This window comes from Pinus tabuliformis, chromosome 1_2 (genome assembly GCF_031772625.1).
Source record: "Pinus tabuliformis cultivar Carrire ecotype Pingquan chromosome 1_2, CPIR1, whole genome shotgun sequence".
NCBI classification, from domain to species: domain Eukaryota; kingdom Viridiplantae; phylum Streptophyta; class Pinopsida; order Pinales; family Pinaceae; genus Pinus; species Pinus tabuliformis.
Genome location: NC_142298.1, coordinates 481,578,369 through 481,600,445, shown reverse-complemented (window position 1 = coordinate 481,600,445; position 22,077 = coordinate 481,578,369). Strand labels below are relative to the sequence as shown.

Sequence of the window (22,077 nt, the reverse complement as noted above, 5' to 3'; positions counted from 1 at the left end):
GATTTTATTTTAAAATTATTATATATTAGCATAATCATATTAAAAATATTAATGTAGTTGATATAATAGAAAGCTTCATTTGTATCTATCATTTTTTAACAATTAGTTAAAATTGAATTTTAAAAATTTTTAAAAATTTTATTTTAAAATTATTCTATACTAGCACAACCATATTAAAAATATTAATGTAGTTGATATAATAGAAAGCTTCATTATTAAAAATATCAATGTAGTTGATATAAAAAAAGCTTCATTTGTATCTATCATTAATAAAGATGTTACATTAGAAATAATAATACAAAAAAACAATTGCAATAAAAATATTAATATTATCATTATAATTAATAATAATAATTTCTATATAATAATTATTTTTTTATAATAATAATTATTTATTATTAAATGTTATTTATTATTATTTAATTTTAAATTATGTAATTTAAATATGAACCTTTAGGTTAATAAAATCTAGGGATTAGTATTATAAACCTAAGAGGTTAATACTGAATCTAAGGGAATAATATTAACCCAAGGGATTAATGCCAAAAACCTTAGTGTTTATATCCCCTTGGGTTTATAATATCAATCCCTCAGGCATATTAATCTATGGATTCATATTACTAGGGTATAATATTATTCATAGGTTTATAATATTAATATGTTAAGTTCAATATAAATCATGGTCATCCAAGGATTTATATACCTTGGATTTATAATATTAGTCCCTTGGGTTTATGATACTTTGTGGTTTTAGTATTAACCCTTGGGTTTATAATATCAATCTCTTGGGTTTATAAATGTAAGGGTTCATATTCCTAGGGTTTTAATACTAAAACCTCAAGGGATTATAAACCCAAGACAATAATATTAACTTAAGGGATAATAAACCAAAGACATTAATACTAAAAATCCAAGGAATTATAAATCTAATGGAATAATATTAAACCCTAGGGATTAATATTATAAACCCAAGGTATATAAACCCTAAGATAAATATTATAAACTCTAAAATAAACATGGTTGAGAATGGTTGATTTTCACAATGCAACGTTGGTTAAAGTTTATAATATTTATCTTAGGGTTTATATACCTTCAATTTATAATATTAATTCATTGGGTGTATAATCCCGTAGGTTTAATACTAAAAACCCAAGGAATTATAAATTCTAGGGAATAATATTAAACCTTAGGGATTAATATTAATTACAAACCCTATGAATAATATTATACACTCGGAATATGAACCCTTAGATTAATAAACCCAAGGAACTGATATTATAAATCTAAGGGGTTAATACTAAAACCCCGAGGGATTATAAACCCAAGCGAATAATATTAATCCAAGGGATAATAAACCCAGGGGGTTGATACTAAAAACCCTATGGTTTATATTCCCTTCGGTTTTTAGTATTAATCCCTTGGGTTTATAATATCAATCCTTTGGATTTATAATATTAGTCCCTTAGGTTTATAAACCCTATGAATAATATCATACCCAATGGAATAATAAACTTAAGGGATTAATACTAAAAACCCAAGGGAATATAAACTTTAGGGTTTTTAGTATTAGTCCATTGGGTCAATATTAGTCCATTGGGTCAATATTATTCCCTTGGGTTTATAATCCCTTCGAGTTTTAGTATTAACCCCTTGAGTATATTAAATTCCCTTGGGTTTGTAAACCCAAGGGGTTAATACTAAAAACCCTAGGGTTTATATTCCCTTCGGTTTTTAGTATTAATCCCTTGGGTTTATAATATCAATCCTTTGGATTTATGATATTAGTCTCTTAGGTTTATAAACCCTATGAATAATATCATACCCAATGGAATAATAAACTTAAGAGATTAATACTAAAAACCCAAGGGAATATAAACTTTAGGGTTTTTAGTATTAGTCCATTGGATCAATATTAGTCCATTGGGTCAATATTATTCCCTTGGGTTTATAATCCCTTCGGGTTTTAGTATTAACCCCTTGAGTATATTAGATTCCCTTGGGTTTGTAATATCAATCCCTTGGGTTTATTAATATAAGGGTTCATATTCCCAGGGTATAATATTACTTATAGGGTTTGTAGTTAATATAATTCCTAGGGTTTAATATTATTCCCTAGGGTATATAATTCCTTGGGTTTTTAATATTAAACCCAAGGGATTATAAACCCAAAGGAATAAAATTAAACCCAAGGAATTAATATTATAAACCCAAGGTATATAAACCCTAACATAAATATGAAATACCCTCAAATAAAGATGGTCAACCATGGTCCAACATTGCATTGTGACAACGAATGTCTCAAAATGAAAATCAACCATGGCCAACGATGTTTATTTTGGGGTTTATATTATTTATCTTAGGGTTTATATACCTTGGGTTTATAATATTAATCCTTAAGGTTTAATATTATTCCCTTAGGTTTATAATTCCTTGGGTTTTTAGTATTAATCGCATGGGTTTATTATGGCTTCGGTTAATATTATTCCCTTGGGTTTATAATCCCTTGGGATTTTAGTATTATACCCTAGGAATATGAAGCCTTAGATTAATAGACCTAATGGATTGATATTATAAACCCAAGGGAATAATAAACCCAATGGGTTAATACTAAAACCTCAGGTAAGATAAACTGAAGGGACTAGTATTATTAAACCCAAGGGGCTAATATTAATATTATATTAAACGCTATGAATAATATTATGCCCAAGGAATATGAACATTTAGATTAATAAACCCAAAGGATTAATATTATAAACCCTAGGGATTGATATTATTGATATTATGGTTGACCATGGTTAATTTTCATATTGAGACAATCGTTGTCACAATGCGGCATTGGATGATGGGCGACCATGGTTGATTTTCATAGTGAGACAATCTTTGTCACAATGCGACATTGGACCATGGTTAACCATGATTTATTTTTATATTGAGAGAATCTTTGTCATAATGCCACGTTGGACCATGGTTGACCATGGTTTATTTTCATATTGAGAATATTTGTCACAGTGTGACGTTGGACCATGGTTGACCATGGTTGACACAATGTCGCATTGAATAATTAAACAATCTTTATCATAATGTGACCATGGTTATTAACAATCATTGATCATGACTGACAATGGTTGACCATGGTTGATTTTCAAATTGAGACAATCTTTGTCACAATGTGATGCTAGACCATAGTTGACGATGGTTGACAATGATTAACCATGCTTAACCGTGGTTGATGATGGTTGACCATGATTGATTTTTACATTGAGACAATATTTGTCACAATGTGACATTGAACCATGGTTGACCATAATTGACCATGGTTGATTTTCATATTAACCATAAATGACCATGCTTGACCATGATTGATTTTCATATTGAGACAATCTTTGTCAGGATGTGACAATTGACGATGGTTGACCATGGTTGACAATGGTTGATGATGGTTGAAAATTGTTGATTTTCATATTATAAACATTATAAACCCTAAAATAAACATGGTTGACCATCATTGAACATGGTTTATTTTCATATTGACACAATCTTTGTCACAATGTAACGTTGGACCATGGTTGATCATGATTGATTTTCATATTGAGACAATATTTGTCACAATATAATGTTGGACCATGGTTGACCATGGTTTATTTTCATATTGAGATAATATTTGTCACAATGCAATGTTGGACCATGGTTGACCATAGTTGATGACGGATGACCATGGTTGTCATAATGTGACGTTGGACCAAGAGACAATCTTTATCACAATGTGACCATAATTATTGACCATGGCTGATCATGATTGACCATGGATGACCATGGTTGATTTTCATATTGTGAAACAATCTTTGTGACAGTGTGACATTGGACCATGGTTGACAATGATTGATTTTCATATTAAAACAATCTTTGTCACAATGTGATGTTTGGGCATGGTTGACCAAGATTGAACACGGTTGACCATGATTGACCATGGTTGTTTTTCATATTGAGTCAATCTTTGTCACAATGTGATGTTGGACCACAATTGACCATGATTGACCATGGTTGACAATAGTTGAACATGGTTGACCATGATTATAAACCCAAGGGGTTTATATTAAACCCTAAGATTAATATTATAAACACTATGAATAATATTGTACCCTAGGAATATGAACCGTTAGATTAATAAACCGAAGGGATTGATATAAACCCTAAAATAAACATGGTTGATCTCATTGACCATGGTTGATTTTCATGTCGAGACAATCCTTATCACAATGTGACATCGCACCATAGTTGACCATGACTAATTTTCATACTGAGACAATCTTTGTCACTGTGCGATAAATAAATCTAATGAATTTATATTATAAACATAATGTATTATATTATAAACCTAATGAATGGTAATTGACAACCAAGAGATGGCATGGCATAACATAGCATGAGTGAAACACCAAAAGTTGTGTTGTTGGAAAATGTTTAACTTTGATATCATGTCAAATTTAGGAATAACCCAATACTTTGAGAATTGTGTTATTTGCTAAAAACTGTCAAAGTAAGAAATAACTTAATACTTTGCTTATTATCTTATTTGCTAAAAGGTGTATATATAGAAGGAAGTGGCTATTCATTTTTACACTATATGAACTAATGAAAGTAAATTTATACTTACCTTTCGTCATAATCGAACCCATTCTTAAAATAAATAAATGAGACTAATTATTAACAAAGTGAGAAAGCATAAGTTACGATTAATTCTTTGATAAATCTTTTACAATTATTTGATAAAAACCATGCAAAAGAAAATGTAAATATTAATAAAAACTTTTTTGATACTAATATTACTTTAAACATGAAAAACTTATTATTAATATTGCAAATGTTAAAATTTACACATTATTATTAGGAAGCTATTCAAATTTAATATTAATAAACTAAAAATAATTAATTATATTTTAATAAATTAAAAATAATAACTATAATTATTAACCTTCAATATTATTTAATTATTATTTCAATTGATATAAAGATAAGAGTTATTATTGATAGTGGTGCTTATTAATAGTAGATAGTACCTCCGATTACCAACGACCCATTAGCTCCACATATATATATATATATATATATATATATATATATCAGAAACATGATTTCCGAATTATTTATAGAAATGAGATTGGCTAATCCATTCAAAATTTGAATGAATTTACATAAATAGATAGACAAGTGGGATTGAAAATTTCCACACATATAGGCCCTTTTCATTTATATCTCAATTTTCTCAAACCATTCATTATAATTATGCAAGCGAAATGTGGGTGTTTGATATTTTGTTGATATAACCAACATGAATTGCTTGTTCATATAATCTATGTAAAATGCCATCACGAACAAAAGGCAGTTTTGTATCGCAAAATCAAGTGTGCTTTAATTTTAATTATCAACAATTTAGTATCATTAAATTTTTGGAATAATCATGTATATATATATATATATATATATATATATATATATATATATATATGTGGTAGAGAGATTTTATGCTAAAGTATATATAAAATATTTGAAACCTAATATTATATTTACGGCATTAACATAAAGATTGAAAATTTTTTGGTCAAGAAAAAAACGCTCTGATGCAGAGTACTGTCAAACGCAGCCGAACCCTAGCCAGTTGCCGCCCCTGACCGCTTTCGCTGTAGCCGTTGCCGGTCTTCTGCTGGTAGCCTGCCATGGCAATGGCGGTAGGAGGGGAGAGCTCCGCCTCCCCTCCAAAGGACACTTCAAGCTCTGACAAAATACAGCATGCACAGCCTCTGCACCCCTCTGGCGCAGTCCCTGACGCTGGGCAAGAAGGACACACGGCCCCGACAGAGGAGGAAAATACAGACAAAGAGACGCACAACAAAGCTGTGCCATCACAGCCAAAGGCGACCTCAACCACCTGTATCCCAAAGGCTGCAAAACGTATCAAGGTTGACCTGCCCAACCACCGCATCAATGGTGAGATCCAATACATGCAAGATCATGCACTAATAGGAAAGTTTCTAGGTTTCTGGCCTACGGAAAAAGCCTTACAAGGTTGGATAGCATCAAAATGGAAGCCCAAAGGACAAGTTACTCTGCAACTCGGTCCCAAAGGCTTTTTCACAGCAATATTTCACTGTGTGGAGGACAAAGTGCGGATATTCGAAGGAGGACCATACTTCTTCAACTCTTCTGGTCTCTATCTCACGGAATGGAAACCAAGATTCAGCCCGGATAAGGAAGATTTCTGCTGGGCTCCGGTTTGGATAAGGATGTACTCCCTCCCAGTGGAATACTGGAAAGAAGAAACACTGGCTGACATAGGCAACAAACTGGGCACCTTCATCCGAGTCGCAGCTGAAACAAAAACCCGCAAATATACCTCGTATGCTAGGATCTGCGTCCAAATGCACCTGACCAAAGCTTTAGCTGATACGGTAAGTCTCTATCACGATGACTATGAATGGACTCAACCTTTAGATTATGAGCATATTCCCTTCCGCTGTCGCAAGTGTCATGAGCATGGCCACCTCTTCCGAGATTGTCCGTTAAATTTACAGTCCAAAGCCGCTACCGCTGTCTCTGACAAAGACTCCGAAGGTTTCATAAAAATTCCCAACCGCCGTAGGCATGCCAAAAAAAGTCAGCCAGTCATGGACACCGCCTTCAAAGCTGACTCCCAGAACAGATTTTCTGTTCTTACTTCGCAAGACCAACCCAGTTCTATCCCCCCATTCAAGATCTCTTCGCCCTCTACTTCCCTCAACCCCTCAGCCCCCTTGCAGTCCTCAGACCCTGTTCTTTCGAATCTCTCTCCTAACCCTTCTCTGGAGAAAGGAAAATCGGTCTCAGGTCCCAGTCCCCTCTCCTCCTCCCCAGAGAAATCTATGCCGGATAACAAACAGCAAGACTTTGACATGGAGACTGATGCTACTCTCGCTCTCAGTCTTCAGGAAGAAGCGGATGAGGAAGAACAGAGTGACACTATTGTCATGGAGGAAGATCAGGTGGATGTCAGTTTAGATGGTTTAGATATCTTCACACTTGAAACGGCATGCAAACAGAGAGAATACAACTCAATTCCCCCCTGGAAAATAGACAAGCTGGAAGGAGTCTTAACCAAGGTGCAGCACAATAAAAACCTTGGCATACAAGGACGCAGCCCATGGGACGGAAAAAAGGTGCTCAAAGAACCCAAGAAAAGAGGAAGAAAGACAGACCTTCAAAGAACCATAATAATAGGTGAAATACTTATGGAATCAGGGAGATTCCCTAAGTTGATAAAGTTCTATAAACCCAAACCTCAGTTTACATGAAGTTAATATCTTGGAATGTGAGAGGACTCAACAGCCCCTCAAAACATAGAATGATCAAAAACTTGATTCAACAAGAAAAACCAACCATAGTTTTTCTTCAAGAAACTAAAAGCAGCACCGAAGCTATTGAAAGAATTCGCGGCAAGGTCTGGGGAGGAAGCAGTTCTATTTCTGTAGACGCCTCTGGAGCCTCAGGCGGTTTGGCCATTCTGTGGAACCCGCAGATCATCTCATTATATGACTTCCATGCCACTCTCCATCTTATTCAAGCCTCCTTCCACCTCATAGGCACCGGAATCCATGGGCATCTCACAAATGTTTATTTTCCTCAGACAATACAGCACAAATTGGATCTGCTGGAAACGATCTCTATCCTCAATGAAAATAGGCAATTCCCGCTCTGGATTGGAGGCGGCGACTTCAACATAATAACATCTATGGAGGAGAAACAAGGAGGTGGAACCAGGCTCGACAGTGACAGTGATGGCCTCAGACAATTCATTCAAACAAATCAACTTATGGACATTCCAACCTCCAATGGAATCTTCACTTGGACTAACAAGCGTCGAGGTACTCATCACATTGCTTCCAGGCTTGATAGATTCCTTCTCTCTGACAATGCAATCCACCTGGGAGGGGATCTCAATGCCTCCATTATCCCACAAGGAGGATCTGATCATTGGCCAATTCTGCTACAATGGTCAAGGCCAGGTAACTGCTGCAACAGACCTTTCAGATTCGAAGCATTCTGGTTCACAAATGCCAATTTTAAGGCAGTAGTCAGCGATGCATGGGCTTCGTACATCCCGCCAGAGGGAGCCAAAATGTATCAATTCCAACAAAAATTGAAAAACTTGAAACACGTCCTCAAAGTTTGGAATCGCACAAATTTTGGTAACATCCAGGCAAAGCACCAACAATTGGAACAGCAAATGCACAAACTTCAACAAACTCTCATTCTTGAAGGCAGAACAGACGAACAAGCACAACAGGAGCAGACACTCTGGAACCAAATTGAAGAGCGTCGGAAACAAGAGGAAATACTCTGGCGGCAAAAATCCAGAATCAACTGGCTAAAAGAGGGGGAGAAGAACACAAAATTCTTTCACAAAGCCACAATTCAAAGGCGAATGCACAATAATATTACCTTCATCAACAATCAACAAGGTGAAAGAATTGAGGAACATGAGGATATGGAAAAGGAATTCACAGGGTATTTTAAGGAAATTCTAACGGAACCCATAGATAACAGGGATGAAGCAATCAGAGCCATCACGCAGCACATTCCCAGTATCATAACTGCGGATCACAATAACAAACTACTCCAGCCCACGTCCATGCAGGAAGTAGAAGAAGCCATGGCTCAACTCAAGGATGGAAAGGCTCCTGGGCCTGATGGCTTCACAGCCAATTTCTTCCATGAATTTTGGGAACTCATCAAAGTTGAGGTATGGGACCTCGTTGAGGAATCCAGAAGCATGCACTGGATCCTCCCGGCCCTCAATACCACCTTCATAGCTTTGGTTCCCAAGGGAGAAGAGCCCAACAGGCTGGAAAAATACAGACCAATCGCATTATGCAATGTAATCTACAAGTTAATCTCAAAGGTCATCGCAAACAGGCTCAAACCTCTCCTGCCCTTACTCATCTCTCCAGAACAGACAGGATATGTGGAAGGTCGGCAGATCATGGATGGAATCATATTATCAAATGAGGTAATTCACTCATTAAAGATTCTTAAGAAACCAGGTATGATACTAAAACTAGACCTTTCTAAAGCTTTTGATAAGCTTAGTTGGAATTTCATTCACAAAATGCTTTTAGCCTTTGGCTTCAGTGCAACCTGGACCAGGTGGATTATGAACCTCATTACCTCTCCAAGTTTCTCTGTTCTTTTGAATGGCTCTCCTTCATCTCCCTTTCGACCCTCTCGCGGCATTCGGCAGGGGGATCCTCTTTCACCTTTTCTCTTTGTTCTAATGGCAGAAGGTCTCAGCAGACTTCTCAAATCGGCTGTTGCATCTCAAGAGCTTAAAGGTATTTCCATCCATGGTCTCAATCCTCTGTCTCATCAGCAGTTCGTTGATGACACCATGCTATTCGGTCATCCCTCCTCGAGAGAAGCCTCTGTTTTCAAGTCTCTTCTCTCCCTTTACTCCGATGCCTCTGGCACTTCCATTAATGCCTCGAAATCTCAGCTGTTCTTCTTTAACACCCCCCCCTCTACTCAAAGAAATATTGCCAGAATTCTGGGCTTCACCATATCCCATTTGCCATCCAAATACCTTGGGGCTCCTCTCTCTGATTCAGCCATCAAACATGCTTCCTGGAGGTCTCTCCTTGATAAGCTTGAATCAAAGCTCTCATCCTGGACCTTCCGTGCTCTTAACATGGCGGGCAGACTAGTCCTGATCAAATCTGTCCTTCAAGCCATGCCGCTGTACCTCTTTTCCATCATGGCAGCTCCAAAATGGGTCCTTAAAGCCATTTGCAACCTCCAGCACAACTTCCTCTGGGGCTCCACTGGACGGAATAGAAAATGGGCTCTTGTTAACTGGAAAGAAGTTTGTAAATTCAAATCAGAAGGAGGTCTAGGGCTATGGGATCCGCTTCAAAGTAACAACACAATGGGAGCTCGAATGTGGTGGAATTGGATCTCCAAACCTCATTCACCTTGGGCTCGTTTATGGCAAGAAAAATATGCCCCAGGAAGTCAATGGAATGATCTCATCAGAATCAACTCCACAGCCCAAGGATCACCCATCTAGAATACTACAAAGACTCACAGCCACTTCATTCAAGAACACAGCTTCTGGGAAATCCACTCAGGCACGACAGCCAAGTTCTGGGAGGATTCGTGGCAGCAACTCCCCAAACTTGCAAATCTATTCCAAAAGCCCCTTTGGCAATCTCATATGCAGCAAGAGAACCTTATCCAGGTTCACCAATTCTGGCAACAATCAGGGAATCATGGATACCAATTATGGAAACCGGCAAGCAGATGGAAGAGGGATTGGCAGGGCGAAACATATTCAGATATTGATCAGGAACTCACTCACTGAAGAATCCGTCACTCCAACCAGCAGGACAAGCTCAGATGGGGTCACACGCACAAAGGCACATTCACCACTAAAGAAGCACATCAACTGCGCTATTCAGACATCCAAGTGGATAAAGATCAAATATGGGCACGAGTTTGGTTACCAGGGTTATGGCCTAAGATCTCAACCTTCTTATGGTTGCTAAGTAAAAGGCCCATTCTCACATGGGACAATTTGATAAAAAGGGGATTCATTGGGCCTTCAAGATGCCCAAATTGCAATCTCAACCCTGAGACCATCAGCCATTTAATGGAGACATGTCCGCTAGCCAAGAAACTATGGGAGAAAGTGGAGAAATTCAACAAGAGAACAGAACCCAGGGGAGAGGATGTAACGGAAAATATCAGGAACTGGGACAAGAACCCGTTCAAAAGCCAGCTTCTCAATACTTTATGGGGTCTCATACTAGGCTTTTTGTACTGGATTCTCTGGAAAGAGCGCAACTCCAGAATCTTCAACAACACTTCCCGGACAATCGATGCTCTGTGGCTCATCTACAAAAAAAACATCCAGGAAACCTTAGCCATAAGAACCTGGTATGATACAGACATGCCAGAAACGCAACAAGAGCGGGACATTTTGAAAGAATGGAATCTTGATCCTTCTGCCTTTGCCAAGGTCATCACCCGTCCCCCACGCAGCTCCACCTCCCCATCCTCCTGGTCCCCACCAGCTATCAATTCATTCAAGCTCAATTTCGATGGGGCGGCCAAAGGAAATCCTGGACCTGCCGGATTTGGAGGAATCTTCAGAAGCCATACAGGAGCACTTCTGCACATTTATTATGGTTCAATAGGCAAAGACACTAACAATGTAGCCGAGCTAGAAGGCCTCTGGCAAGGGATCTGTCTAGCAGAACAAAATCACTTCTTCCCTCTTGAGGTTGAGGGAGATTCTCTCATCCTTATAGCAGCAACCAAGAAAATTCAGGCAGGGGCTACAACAGTCAAATTAGCAACTAGCTGGAGATTGCTAAGTAGATTGGAATCCCTGGAGGCAAAGCTTAAGAATCCCCAAAGTATAACCTTCCAGCATGTACGAAGAACAACAAACCAGGTAGCCGACAGAATGGCTAACCAAGGTGTTTCTCAGCCATCACCATACTTCTCTGGCTCTCTGGACATGGTAGATGATGATCAACTTAAAAGGGACTGCATCTCTTTGGTGCAAAAGGACCTCTCCCTCCCGGATGCGGGTGGTTGTAGCACGTAGCAAGTTAGTGGCTCGTCACATGGACATGTGTCAGCCCGGACGAGCCACGCATTACAGGTCCGGCGATCATTTAAGAACGGCGGCGACAGACCATCTGCGGGATTCAATACAGGTCCTTTCGGCATTAACTGCCCTCCTTGGTAGCGGGAAAATGGAGTTACAAAGGCCTGGCACCTCTGTCATTCTCCCGCAGTTCTGCATAAGGTTTGGGCGTTCGGAGGTTGCGTTGGCTCACTCTCTGGTTCTGAGGGAGGTCACGAAGGGGTACTCCTGCTCTCTGGTCAATTTGAGGATGCAGCGTGAGCGCCAAAGGATGATTAGCAGGCGTGGAAGCTCTAGAGGACGCGCTTCGTCTCAGCGGCAAGCTAATTCCCCCTCTTCCTCAATTGAGGTTTCTTCTGACCGCCGTCGCTCCAGGGGATGTGCAGTCGGCCGTGGCAGGGCAACGGAACACCGAGAATTAATGGATTGTGGCCACTCGGCGCATCCCATGGTAAGATATCGAATTCCATGCACTCTGGCTAATTCAACTTTCATAGTTTCGGTTTCGGTGGAGCATTGTAGCAATCCTGGTGGTCAGGAGGAAGCGTTGCAGGCAAGCCCTCCTCGGATTCCTGGGTTGGTTCCCACAGTCGACATGCAAGTCCCTGCTATTGACATGCTGTGCCCCGACCTTCGGGCAGGCCCCAGCGAACCTGCGCAGAGGAATACTCTTCCCGACCTGGACATCCCCAAGCAATTCAGATGCAAAGAGGAGGAAGAGCCGCACACCACAGATGATGAATAATTCGACCTGCAGTTCGCTACAAGTCTCTGCGAAGGGAAAGTTTTCTCCGGTTGCTCTCACCGTTATCTTGTATGTGTCAGGACTCAGTCCTTATGTGTTTCAGTCCTTATATGTTTCAGTGACGGATATCCATATATGTTGCAGTCCTTATGTGTTTCAGTGTCGGCTATCCATACATGTTAAGTGTCGGTCTTATGTACTGTTCTGTGTCGATACGTCTCCAATTTTGTTCCCATGTAATTTTGGACATGATTATTCCTGAGCATTATGTCAATCTCTTGACAGGAATCACAGGGCTACGGCTCTGTTGTAACACTGATGATGTAAATTTTGACTTTTTGTAATATAATAGATTAGTCTGATTCAGAAAAAAAAAAAAAAGAAAAGAAAAAAAAAAAAATAATAAATATATATATAAATATATATATATATATATATATATATATATATTATATTTACGGAAAAATGGAAATACATTTAGGAACTCTAAAATTAATTTAGGAACTCTAAAATTAGGCCAATCATAAGTCCGAATACATAGAATATGAAACTCATTCAAGATTTCAATGAAGTTATAATTGTAGAACAAAATGTTAATGCAAAGTATAATTACAAACAATATTATAATATTTTATTAATCGTACAAGCAGTTCATTTATAAACCCTAATATTTACTATCTGAAACTCATGCTTCAGATATAACAAAGATCAAAGTTTACATAATCAGTGAGAATCCCAATCAATTTCCCATCTTATTCAATTCATTCACCATATACGTAATGACATGGACCAAAACTATTGTAAATGTGAACATCAAACTTATAATAATACTCACCATTAATTAGAAAAGCTTCATGCTACGGCTTTCAAACCCGCTACTCATTACAGGACATTTCTTCTTTAATATTTTCCACCACAAACAATATGTGTTGTAGTGGCGATCCTTCTCAGCCAATAGGAGGCTTCGCGCAGGGATCGAAGATGACACTGACCGTTGGAGATTGAAGCACCAAGCAAAGAAGAGCGTTGGAGCTGATAGAAAATAACCATTCAATGATTTAATAATTGTGAATCATTAGTCCCTGACCCCGTGAAAATTGAAAGTAAATTTAGAATATGAATGGAAGTTGCATCCACAAAAAGAAATTCCATAATGAAGTTTCTTGGTAATTTAATATTTCCTGAGACAACATCCACTAACTAGAGACACTTTTCCCGCCGTGTCCCATCCCTAGTTCATTTGAGAGCATCAAAGTTAACAAAATGAAAATTAGTGGGGAGATTGTCTTGTTCATACCAAGGAAAAGGATCTTCCAATCTAGTGCATTGCATATGAAAGTGATCCAGTACTTCGGTTTCTATTAACGAACAAGGCAATGTAAACGAAGGCATAAGGCAGAAGCGAACAAGGCATTGTAAATGAAGGAGATGGCGCATAGAAGAGTAGCACTGGTGGAATTCAAATGATAGAAGATCGTGAACTGATTTGCCTCAACACATTTGAAATCCGGTGGAATCACTTCAATTTATTTGTCACAAGTCGATCGCATGATCCAGGTGGCTCCAATGATGCTCAGAAGTCAAAGAGGACTAAGAATAGGTCAAAAATCAAAGTGGTTAGATTGCTACCAAAGTAGAACCAGATCATAGTGTTCATTGCCTTGATTCCAACGGTGTGAATGACACTCAAATATGAGTTCGTGTAGACGAGATAGGTCTGGTCAAAGTTTTGTTAAAAGTGGACAAGTGGCAGGCTTAAGGAGACTACAATTTGACTAGGACTGGTGCACGGAATCTAGCTCCCGAGGACGAGTGAAATTGTAGGATGGTTAATTTGTCCTATATCCCTTATTTTGCGATTGGTGAATTTTGTCTAATAACCTTATTATATATAAAAAACAAAATATATATATATATATATATAAAAAGGGGGAACGCTGCCACCCCCGCATTACGGTTATTATATGTAATATGTAACAATTAAAAGGGCTAGGACGAGGCCACGTGGAGCACATCCCACTCACCAACTATATACCACATATATTATTACACAATGATGAATACACAACGGTTACGAACTGCATCTCCAAACTTCACACATATCAAAACAATATGCTATGGTGGGGGGTTGTTGGGGTTTGAACCCCCGACTTCCCCGCCACAAATTCTCCGCCCAACTGCTCCACCAAGGGTGCCGACTTTTTAAAGTCTGCCACCCTCAACCTTATAAACTCTGCTTTTCTCATTCAATGGGGGAGTTCTCGCCTGTTAGAGTCCCATAATGGGTATCAATGGTGTTGGTCTCTTACTATTCTTTTTGGGCAATTTAGCCTATGAATCACTAAGATGTCATAGCCTAAAGGTTTACTTTTCCAAGGAGCCATTTAGTTCTTGAAGTCTTGTGGTTAAGACAAGTCTGAAGGTTTTGGAGGTATTTTGCATGAGAATTCAAGTTCATATCATGTTGCAGGTGTTTTCATGATAAAGTGCACAGAAGCATATTTCCAACGATATATCGAACTCTTCAAACTGACTTCTGAATCAAAAGTTATGGCTAAACAAAAATCCTTCCTCAAATCCAGAAAATAAAGGGAAAATGCCTAAGTGTTTATCTTGCATCCCACATATTGGAGATTTGGAAAGAGAAGCAACGGAGGTCGGAGTGAGCAATGATCGTCGATATCACATATTGGCAATTGGAGGTTTAAACACAATGACCAGCAATCAGACATATCGACAAGGTCCAATCGGAAAATTGACAGTGAGCAGGGTCCTTTGCAGATCGTGTATCACAATTGATAATCAGAGATCGCATGTTGCAGGGGTGACAACTCTAAAATGTTGCGATATTATAAAGTTGCGATATGCGATTAAACCACTGAGATTTTTCCTTCAATGTTAAAGCACTTGGGGGAATGCCTGAAATATTTTACAAAGGATTTTATTGAAAATCAGAGTAGGTTCGAGCATTTTCTCTCTCTTCCAATGGGACACGTGGCAGACATAGATTGGTTCAAATAAGCCACGTGGCAGCTGATGTCATTATGACGTGGTTATACGGTGGAAACATGGTAGGAAGATTCGACATTTTTTAGGGGTCTCACCATGTGACATGTGGCAAAGGATGACGTCAGATCACAATCAGTGATCAGAGGATGAGGAATGTCACTGCTTGAAATTAAAACCTCCGATTGAAAAACTCTAATTGAGGGGCTTCAATGTGGGGGCTGGACCACGGTAACAGAGAACTCAAAGAACCAAAGGTCAGGACTGATAACCAAGGACTATCTCACATCGAACATCGCAAAGGCAGGCAACAACATGAATATATGTTTTATGAGTTAAAGTCAAAGGTTTGGCGAAAAAGAGTTAACAAAGGTTTTATATGTTAAAACCTGGCATATGCCATCCCTTATCCTCTCCTCATGTGGATCGGGCCACGTCACACATCGGAGATCACAAGTATTGGGGGGTGCAAAAAATGCCATGTTATGAAATCACTGATCGTCGAGCTCCGATATTCAAAAGGGCTCAAGCGCACATATGTTTTGGTCTTATGTGTTCTATGTTTAGACTGTTTATAATGCAATATTACAAAGAATCGGCCCCCGTCCCAGCCAAAGGGTTTAGCCCCTAAAAAGGCTTTGGCCATGAGTCCTGAGGCCCCGGTCATAAAGATTTTGCCTAAATCCTGGAGGCTAGATATATCACAAAGTTCACACCCCACACAGTTCCAAGTGGCGCACAGCTAAAATCTCTGATATAATAAGCCTTGGTCTCGCCTCTAGTCGCAAAAATAAGAAATGCATAAAGGCGCAGAGGCAAACACATTTAAATCCTTTCCATAGTCATGATAATCTGCCATGTTTTTATGGTTTGGACTATTCAAAAGGAACTTGATAAGGCATAGGGGGAATGAACCAAGGCATCCAGAGAATTTTTTCCCATTTTTAGCAAGATTTTTGGCACCATGTTACACAATTCAGGATTTTCCGAAGGACTATGCGCAAATGAGGTTCAAACATATTTTCTAAGTTCGTTGTTGCTCCTAAATTTAACCTGAATCTTTCTATTATGAGAAAATGTATCTTTTGGTCTACTTATTTGGATCAATGCAATGTATCTAGTCTTTGGGCCGAAAGGGTATTTAATGGCTAAGTATATGATGTAATGAATAATGGGGGAAATTGTTGAGAGTAGGAGGAAGCCCTGTATGTAAAAAAAAATTAATAAAAGCTCAGTGCAAATTTTGCCTCTAGTTTTCAGAGATTCCTAGTAGGTGTGTGGTTTCAATCCTATGTCTTCTTTATGTTAATTTAATATCCATTTCTGAAACTGTTTCTTGAATTCATCCTTAGATGCTCAGGATAATTGTGGATCTCATACATGATGGAATTATTCATTGCTCTGTCACATTTCTTCTAAATATTTGGTCATTATTTGTGTAGTAGAATTCATAATCACATGCCTTGTTGCATTTGACTGATACTTTTGTGTTTCCCTCATTCTTTCGCTATACTACAACTGATAATTGACTTGGAATATATACCTACCTTGCCTCTATTATCTAGATGGCTCATGCATGCCTTGATGTTCTATAAAATCATACTTTAGTGGCCCTCACTCCCAACAATTTTCATTCAACTTTATGTCATCTACCTCTGAGCTTGATAACCAGTCTAAAATCCATATCCTATCAGTCTTTGATTAATAGTTGATCCAGCGAGAGAGCCCTCTCCAAGGCTAGGGGGACTAGACCTTAACCTACAAGTGGTTTGTGGGGTCCTCTGGAATCCCTTTCCTCGGCCTTAAGGGATTTACGGAGTGCTAAAATGACCTATGGAGTGTTGAACCATAACCAGGAGTGGAACCATGAGTTGCAGGATGACAAAACCATGAGCTAGAGAATATGCCAAGATGCCGAGAAAGATTCACTTGAGGGCCAAAGGTGCGAGTGACAAAATTTGTCATGCCTATAGTCATTTTTACACATTTTCTCTCCAAGAGTCCAATTGTGCAGTCAGAATCTCCATATGAGAAGTAAAAATGCAGGTGTCCAACAGCAAGGAATCTTTAGAGAATCTTATGGAATCTTAAAGATTGCCTTGGAGGTTGATTTTTAATTGAGGTAGAATGTTGTCAACTTTATAGTCGTTTTTTCATTGAATTTTGCAAGGAGCGTAGTGGTGTGCTCTGAATCTTCATTCGAGCAGTAGATTTTCCAGCCATCTTTAGGAAGAAATTTTTGAGGGAATCTTCAAGATTCCTGAGGGTCCAAAATTTGACGGTGTCAAAATTGGACAAGTTTACAGTTGATTTTACACCATTCATCACCAGGAATTCAGTGGTGTAATCCATTTTAGTAGCCGAGCTTTGAATTTTTCAACCATCCATCAAAGTGGAGGTATATGATATAGTTATGTCATGCTTTTCTTCTGATTTGCTGAGATGATGTTTTTGTTGAGATCCCTGAATACTATTATGTTGAGGGATACAATTATGCCACATCTTGTGAGAATTTATTAGCTTGTCATGCTAAAGGAATTCCCATTTGAGTGAGAGTTCTTATAGGAAGAACATCTAGTGGAGAGACATGCCTCTCTTATTGAGGGATTTTCCCATATGAGTGAGAGTTCTTGAGAATGTCTCGTGAAGAGACAAGTCACTCTAGTTGAGGGTATCCTTGTAATGACAAAGAATGTACTGTGTACTCATCATCACCTTGTAAAATTAATGAAGTGACCTCCCCACTCTTGACATCAGGGCTCAGAGACGTAACCCACACTGGTTGAACTCCATTATCAATGTGTGTGTGCTTATATTTGATGGTTGTAGTTATGTTTCATCTTCTTTAAAATGTGCACATGTGGCTTTTCATGCTCTTTTGAATGAAACTATGCTAACATCATAGAAGTAAAATATATTGAATAATTATGGTAGCTGAAGAGATCCAGATCAAGTTTGGTATCAGAGCAGTATTCTCGCTAATATGAATTGAATGATTGAACATGCAACGCGAGAGAAAATAGAGGATGACAAAGAGATGTACGAGGCCTTCCTCAGGATGTCAAAAATGGTAGACATAATGTATGCAGCTTATGAGGAGAAAATGGAAAGATAGGAATGAGAGAAAGAAAGAGCAAAGGATAATGCTCCATCTACCCCCTTGAGTCTACATTCATCTTCTTCATCATCTTCTCGTCATTTAGATGAGGAAATCAGTCAGAGCCTTCAAGTAGAGAATGTTGAATTGAAGAAACATCTACGAGAAGATAAAGAGGAGAAGCAGAGATTACAGCTTCAGATACAAGCCATGGAAGAGGCCTTGGAAGAGTTGAAGCACAATGAAGGCTTAGAAAATACATCAACACCTGTTTCGGAATTGACAATTGAGGTAAACAATTTTGATCGTTCTTTAGTTTCATTTTCACATGACACTATTTCCATTGGAAATGTGGAGGTACCCATTTTAGGAATTGGCATGAGACTCCTTACCAACATGGGGTATAAAGGAGGAGGACTTGCTGTTAATGGAAAAGGCATGACTCAGCCATTGGAGGTTATGCAAAGACCTCCATTCACAGGTTTGGGATACACCGAAGGAGAATTCTCAAAGGTGTCAGAAGCTTCCAAGACATCATTGAAACAGTTGAGGAAAGAGAATGATGGGAACACATCCCCATCCTCCCATGGCAATGCATATTGCAGAGGAAGAGCTGAGGGAAGCCCTCATCGCCATAATTGCACCAGAGACAACCAAGAAAGGTATAACAAGTCTCAGTATTCTAAAGTTCATTTTGATTACAAGCATGTTAATGATGAGAATAAATCATGGCATAGAAAAACATGTATTTTGTGGTTTACATAACCATGTGGTTTCTGAGTGCTTGAAGAGAATGGCAACAAGAAAAAGGATGAGGGGTGAAAGGCCTTGTCCTCATCAACGAAGGAAGTAGGTTAAGCAGGTCTAGAGAAAGAAGAATTTTTGTAGTCATTGCAAAATAAGTGGTCATCAAAGAGCCACACAGTGGAGGCTCCATCTAGAGAAGTGTCTCAAAATGCCTGTGCATAAACCAGTTGGTGAAGGCGTTCAACAAGAAAAGTTTCCACATACCTATTAGTGCACTTTGTTGAGTAAGAGATGGTTTTACTAGACACGGTAGCTTGTCATGGCCTCATTTTGTAAATCATTTGTCGCAGTATAAATGTAAAAGTGATGATGTATTTTCCATCACTTATTAAAGCAACAATGATGTTTTGGCCTTGTATTGATAGCTAGGGTATTGTTTCTATTATGATATGAACTTGACCAAAGAGTGTGTCTTATAAACTCTTGGCAAGTGTGGGGGCATGCTTGGGTCACTATTGGTCATATAATTGACCATGTAATTTGTAAATATTGTACTACAAGTTTGCAGAAGATGTAGGTGTCGGCTCATTGCTTATGGCTCCAAAGAAGAAAGGTGAAGGAGAAGGAAGGGTGACCTCTTAGGACACTTGTGGTGCATACAATGCACACAACAGTTGCAGATTATGTTAATGCTTTTGGTGGACCAAAATATCCTCAGTGGGGAGGAATGATCTAGGTGGCTCTGGAGATGCTCAAAAGTCAAAGAGGACTCAGAATAACTCAAAAATAAAAGTGGTCGGATTTCTCCCAAACCAGGACTAGATCATAGCGCTCGTTGCCCTAATTGCAACTGTACGAACAACACTCAAATCCAAGTTCGTATGGGTGAGATAAGGCTGGTCAAAGTGGACAAGTGGTAGGCTTAAGGAGACTACAATTTGACCATGACTGACACAAAGAATCCGACTCCTGAAGGCAGGCGAAATTGTAGGACTGTTAATTTGTCCTATATCCCTTATTTTCCGATTGTTGAATTTTGTCCAATAACCTTATTATACATATATAATATATATCTATATATCTATCTATCTATCTCTCTCTCTCTCTCTCTCTCTCTCTCTCTCTCTCTCTATATATATATATATATATATATATATATAAAGGGTAGGCAGGCTGCCACCCCACCATTACGGTTATTATATGTAATATGTAATAGTCAAAAGGGTTGGGATGGGGCCGCGTAGAGAGGACCCCGCCCACTAACTATATACCACATATATTATTACATAACAATAGATATGCAATGGTTACAAACCGCACCTCCAAACTTAACACATAGCAAAACAATATTCTATGGTAAGGGGTCGGCGGGGTTTGAACCCCTGACCTCCTCACCACAATCCTCAGCCCAACCGTTCTGCCAAGTGTGGTGGGTTTGTAAAGTCCACCACCCGTCAACCTTATAAAATTTTCTTTTCTCATTCAATAGGGGAGTTCCGACCTGTGGAGCGTTGAACCATAACTAGGAGTGGAACCATGAGTTGCAGGAGGGTGGAACCATGAGCCAATGAATATGCTACGTTGCTGAGAAAGATTCCCTTGAGGGCTAGAGGTGCCAGTGACAGAATTTGTCATGCTTATAGTCATTTTTGCACGTTTTCTCGCTAGTAGTCCAACCATGCAGTCAAAATATTCGTCCAAGCAGCACAAATGCAGGTGTCTAGCAACAAGGAATCTTTGGAGAATCTTAAAGATTCCCTTGGAGGTTGATTTTTAACTAAGGCATAATTTTGTCAACTTTATAGTCATTTTTCACAGAATTTCGCAAGGAATCCAGTGGTGTGCTCAGAATCTTCATCTGAGCAGTGGATTTTCCGGCCATCTTCAAGAAGGAATCTTCAAGATTCTTGAGGGTCCAAAATTTGACAGTGTCATAATTGGACAAGTTTACAGTCGATTTTGCACCATTCATCACCAGGAATTCAGTGGTGCAATCCATTTCAACAGCTGAGCTTTGAATTCTTTGACGTCCATCGGAGTGGAGGTATATGATGCAGTTATGTCATGCTTTTCTTCTGATTTTCTGAGATGGCATTTTTGTTGTTGAGATCCCTGATTACTATTATGTTGAGGGATACTTGTATGCCACATCTTGTGAGAATTTATTATCTTGTCATGCTGAAGGAATTCCCATTTGAGTGAGAGTTACTATAGGGAGAATGTCTTGTGGAGACACATTCCACTTTAGTTGAGGGTATCCTTGTAATGACAAAGAATGTACTATGTACTCATCATGATCTTACAACATTAATGAAGCGGCCTCCCCACTCTTGACACGAGGGCCCATAGACGTAACCCACACTGGGTGAACTCCCCTATCAATGTGTGTGTGTGATTCTATTTGATGGTTGTCGTTATGTTTCATATTCTTTATAGTGTGCACATGTGGCTTTTCATGATCTTTTGAATGCAATTATGCTAACATCACATAAGTGAAAGATCTTGGATAATTCTGGTAGCTGAAGAGGTCCAGATAATCGCACCATGTGACGATTCAAATTAAATTAAAAAAAATATTTTTCAACACGCGGGTGAAATATCATCCACCCTTTGAGACTCAGATGAAGCATATTCATTTCAAACATAATCGTTGCCTTCTATCTGTCAAAAATTAAAATTCAACGTTGGTACATCTACTTGGGGTTGAAATAGGGGAGCCTTAGGCTAACAAAACTAAAAATATAAAAATATGAAAACTTTCTAAATCTATATATAATAATAAATAAATAAAATTAAACACTC

The 22,077-nt window shown here is 38.6% G+C and overlaps 1 protein-coding gene across 1 annotated transcript; it reads left to right on the top strand.

Moving 5' to 3' along the window:
- The first annotated feature begins 5,720 nt into the window (after nucleotides 1-5,720).
- LOC149206428 (uncharacterized) lies at nucleotides 5,721-10,093 on the top strand. Its single transcript, XM_089397694.1, has 2 exons — nucleotides 5,721-7,251; nucleotides 7,416-10,093. Exons 1-2 carry the CDS (start codon nucleotides 5,721-5,723, stop codon nucleotides 10,091-10,093), a joined length of 4,209 nt encoding a protein of 1,402 aa, XP_089253820.1.
- Nucleotides 10,094-22,077: the final 11,984 nt, after the last annotated feature.

What these genes read in the sequence shown, in the direction of transcription:
- LOC149206428 (XM_089397694.1), top strand. Translation starts at nt 5,721, where the DNA reads ATGGCGGTAGGAGGGGAGAGCTCCGCCTCCCCTCCAAAGGACACTTCA. An exon ending in TCAAAGAACCATAATAATAG is followed by an intron (nt 7,252 to 7,415) that starts GTGAAATACTTA and finishes AACCAACCATAG; the next exon opens with TTTTTCTTCAAGAAACTAAA.